General features: G+C 43.9%; 1 protein-coding gene across 1 annotated transcript; it reads left to right on the top strand.

The window, feature by feature from the left end:
- The first annotated feature begins 650 nt into the window (after nucleotides 1-650).
- On the top strand, nucleotides 651-1,580 carry LOC140077477 (olfactory receptor 1f45-like). The gene has a single exon (XM_072124713.1). The coding sequence runs from the start codon at nucleotides 651-653 to the stop codon at nucleotides 1,578-1,580; it is 930 nt and encodes a 309-aa protein (XP_071980814.1).
- Nucleotides 1,581-3,497: the final 1,917 nt, after the last annotated feature.

Here is a 3,497-nt window from a genome sequence, read left to right as displayed (position 1 = left end):
CGTCGCATCTGACGTGGCGCAGAGGCCCTGATAAATATTCCCCGTGTAGTATATACAACTTACACATATAGATCATATACACACATACAAGACCATATACAGACATGGAGTAAACAAAAGCATATACAGCATACACACATCACATATACACACACACGGTACCATATACAGTCATACTATCTATCTATCTATAGATACGTACAAGATAGGGTCCAGAGGTTTGTTCTTAAGTTGAATTTGTATGTAAGTCGAAACTGTATATTTTATAATTGTAGTTCTAGAAAAAAATTTTTTGGCCCCAGTGATAATTGGAGTTTTAACATTTTTTGCAGTAAAGGGACCAAGGATTATCAATAAAGCTTCATTACAGACACCTTACAGCTGATCAGTGCAGCCTGGGACTATAGTAACATCCAGAGAGGTCACTAGAGGTCACAGGGGGCAGAGAGGTCTGTCTGTAACTGTGGGTTGTCTGTAAGTCGGGTGTCCTTATATAATATATATGTAGAGATAAGAGAAGAAGTGCACTGTTATATACTTGTCTGTGTGTTTTTCATTTTTTAATATTTTTTTTTTTACAGGTGCACATGTGAGATTGTAAGGGACCGAGGAGACATTGACCCTCACCCTCCATTGATTCATCAGTTATAATGGAGGTGAGGAATGATTCCCTCAATGGGTTTGTGTTGCTGGGCTTCTCGGAGATGCCTCGCCTTCACCTCCATCTGTTCTCTGTCTTTTTGGTGGCCTATATAATCTGTGTTCTAGGTAACGCTTCGATCTTCATGCTCATCATATCGCAGTCTCAACTTCAGACACCAATGTACCTCCTGATGGGGAACCTGGCACTGGTGGATGTAGGCTTCACATCTGCCACCATTCCGAGGGCTGTGTATGGACTTCTCTCTGGAGACACCTTCATCTCCTTCCATGACTGCTTCACGCAGCTCTTCTTTTTCCTTGCGTTCGGTAACATGGACAGCTTCATGTTGGCGATCATGGCCTTCGATCGATATTCTGCAGTCTGTTATCCATTGAGTTACCTAAAGATTATGAGTAGGAAGACGCGTGTCTGCTTGGTGGCCTCTTCCTGCGTCGTTGTGAGCCTTCACTCCACTTTGTACGTGGTGATGAATTCTACGCGTTCTCACTGTCGTTGGGTTATCCCTCACTTCTTCTGTGACCTGCCGGTGGTAATGTTGTTGTCTTGTTCAGCGTTGTCTCCCAATGAACAGATGGGCGTGCTCCTTGAATGTGCCGTCATTATCCTTGGTCCAGTGCTCTTCATCTTGGTGTCCTACATACTGATCATCAGAGCCGTGATGAAGCTACAAACCTCGAAAGGAAGATGGAGAACCTTCTCTACCTGCTCCTCTCACCTAACCATGGTTGTCATCTTCTACAGTACAGTCATATTCATGTATTTCCGGCCGAGCTCCATCTATTCTCCCACCTATGATCGAGCGATCAGTGTGGTGTATTGTCTTTTCATCCCAATGCTTAACCCTTTTATATACAGCCTGAGGAACAAACTGGTGAAATCTGCTGTAAAGAAAGTTTTGCTTCGAGGCTCAAATTGAGGGAAGTCAGTAGGTCATAAATCTTTCTTCTTCCTGTAGACAATCTTGAGATGTTTTGAATAAAATTCATGAAGTTGGGTTTGTCCTGTTCTACGTTTACATCGGCCAAAAACTTATCCCAGTCAACTAGTGATTGACATTGAAGAAGACTCGCTTCACCCAATCTTCACCAACTCTTTCCATCCTGATTCCAAAGTTCCCACCCTATTGCTGTGAGCTCTACCCAAAACTAGTTCTCTTCATCTGCCCAAGCAATTTTTTATATTGTGTGCGCTATATAACATATGAAGTCAGATGATAAATTCTTGCTATCTGTTTTTAATGTTTCTGGGGCAGAGGCGTCACCTGAAGCTACAAATGGGAGGATGGGGGGGTCTCACTTGCTCATGATCAATTAATTCCTATCTGTTTCATTGTGTTATATATCAGGGGTTCAATTTCCATTCTGATCCTTGGTAAGTGGCTGTAAATCTTAGCTCCCCCAATACTGAGTTAAAGGGCATCTACCTCCAGGATGAAAGATTGTATGTAAATGATTCTCAGGGGCTCCAGGCTCCATTATTCTGATGGTAGATGCCCCTTATTATCAGCATTGAACTTCTGCAGGGCATCGAGTGGCCCCTCCCATTTGGAAAATATGTTGTTGATAAAGCGTTCCTCAAATTGAAGATTCCATTCTCGTGCTGGTCCTCAAAATAAGCCATAAGACTATTTGTATACTGGGGGGCAACATTCGATCCCATTGCGGTCCCCCACTTTTGTAAAAAGAAGTCATCATGAAAAATTATTCTTTAGCGCCAGTGGGAGAATATCTAGACTGACCGTGTTTTGGTTAGAGGTATATTCGCTATCTCCATTCAATTGCCATTAACCCTTTATCTTGCTCAATCAAGGGATAAAGACATCAATAGTTACTAGCAGACTATCCAATGGAACCACTCCAGTCTCCTTTAAAGACCTAAAAAATCCCCTGTGTCCAACATAAAGTCGGGCACTTTCTTTGTGAGCAGGGTCCAGGGCTGGATTAAGGTTGTGGGTGCAAAATCTGGTGAGGGCCCCCATTTAATCTAGTCCAGACAGGGAACAGCAATCACTATATACAGCTCCCCCAGCTATCGCTATATACAGCTCTCCCAGCAATCACTATATACAGCTCCCCCAGCAATCACTATATACAGCTCCCCCAGCAATCACTATATACAGCTCCCCCAGCAATCACTATATACAGCTCCCCCAGCAATCACTATATACAGCCCCCCAGCAATCACTATATACAGCCCCCCAGCATCACTATATACAGCCTCCCCAGTAATCATTATATACAGCTCCCCCAGCAATCACTATATACAGCTCCCCCAGCAACCACTATATACAGCTCCCCCAGCAACCACTATATACAGCTCCTCCAGCAATCACTATATACAGCTCCCCCAGCAACCACTATATACAGCTCCCCCAGCAACCACTATATACAGCTCCACCAGCAATCACTATATACAGCTCCCCCAGTAATCACTATATACAGCCTCCCCAGTAATCATTATATACAGCCTCCCCCAGCAATCACTATATACACCCCCCCAGTAATCACTATATACAGCCCCCCAGCAATCACTATATACAGCCCCCAGCAATCACTATATACAGCTCCCCCAGCAATCACTATATACAGCTCCCCCAGCAATCACTATATACATCTCTCCCAGCAATCACTATATACAGCTCCCCCAGCAATCACTATATACAGCCCCCCCAGTAATCACTGTATACAGCTCCCCCAGCAATCACTATATACAGCTCCCCCAGTAATCACTATATACAGCCTCCCCAGTAATCACTATATACAGCCTCCCCCAGCAATCACTATATACAGCTCCCCCAGCAACCACTATATATAGCTCCCCCAGCAATCACTAT

The sequence above is a fragment of the Engystomops pustulosus genome, chromosome 9 (assembly GCF_040894005.1).
Source record: "Engystomops pustulosus chromosome 9, aEngPut4.maternal, whole genome shotgun sequence".
Taxonomy (NCBI): domain Eukaryota; kingdom Metazoa; phylum Chordata; class Amphibia; order Anura; family Leptodactylidae; genus Engystomops; species Engystomops pustulosus.
This window is presented reverse-complemented; position numbering and strand designations above follow the sequence as displayed.

What these genes read in the sequence shown, in the direction of transcription:
- LOC140077477 (XM_072124713.1), top strand. Translation starts at nt 651, where the DNA reads ATGGAGGTGAGGAATGATTCCCTCAATGGGTTTGTGTTGCTGGGCTTC.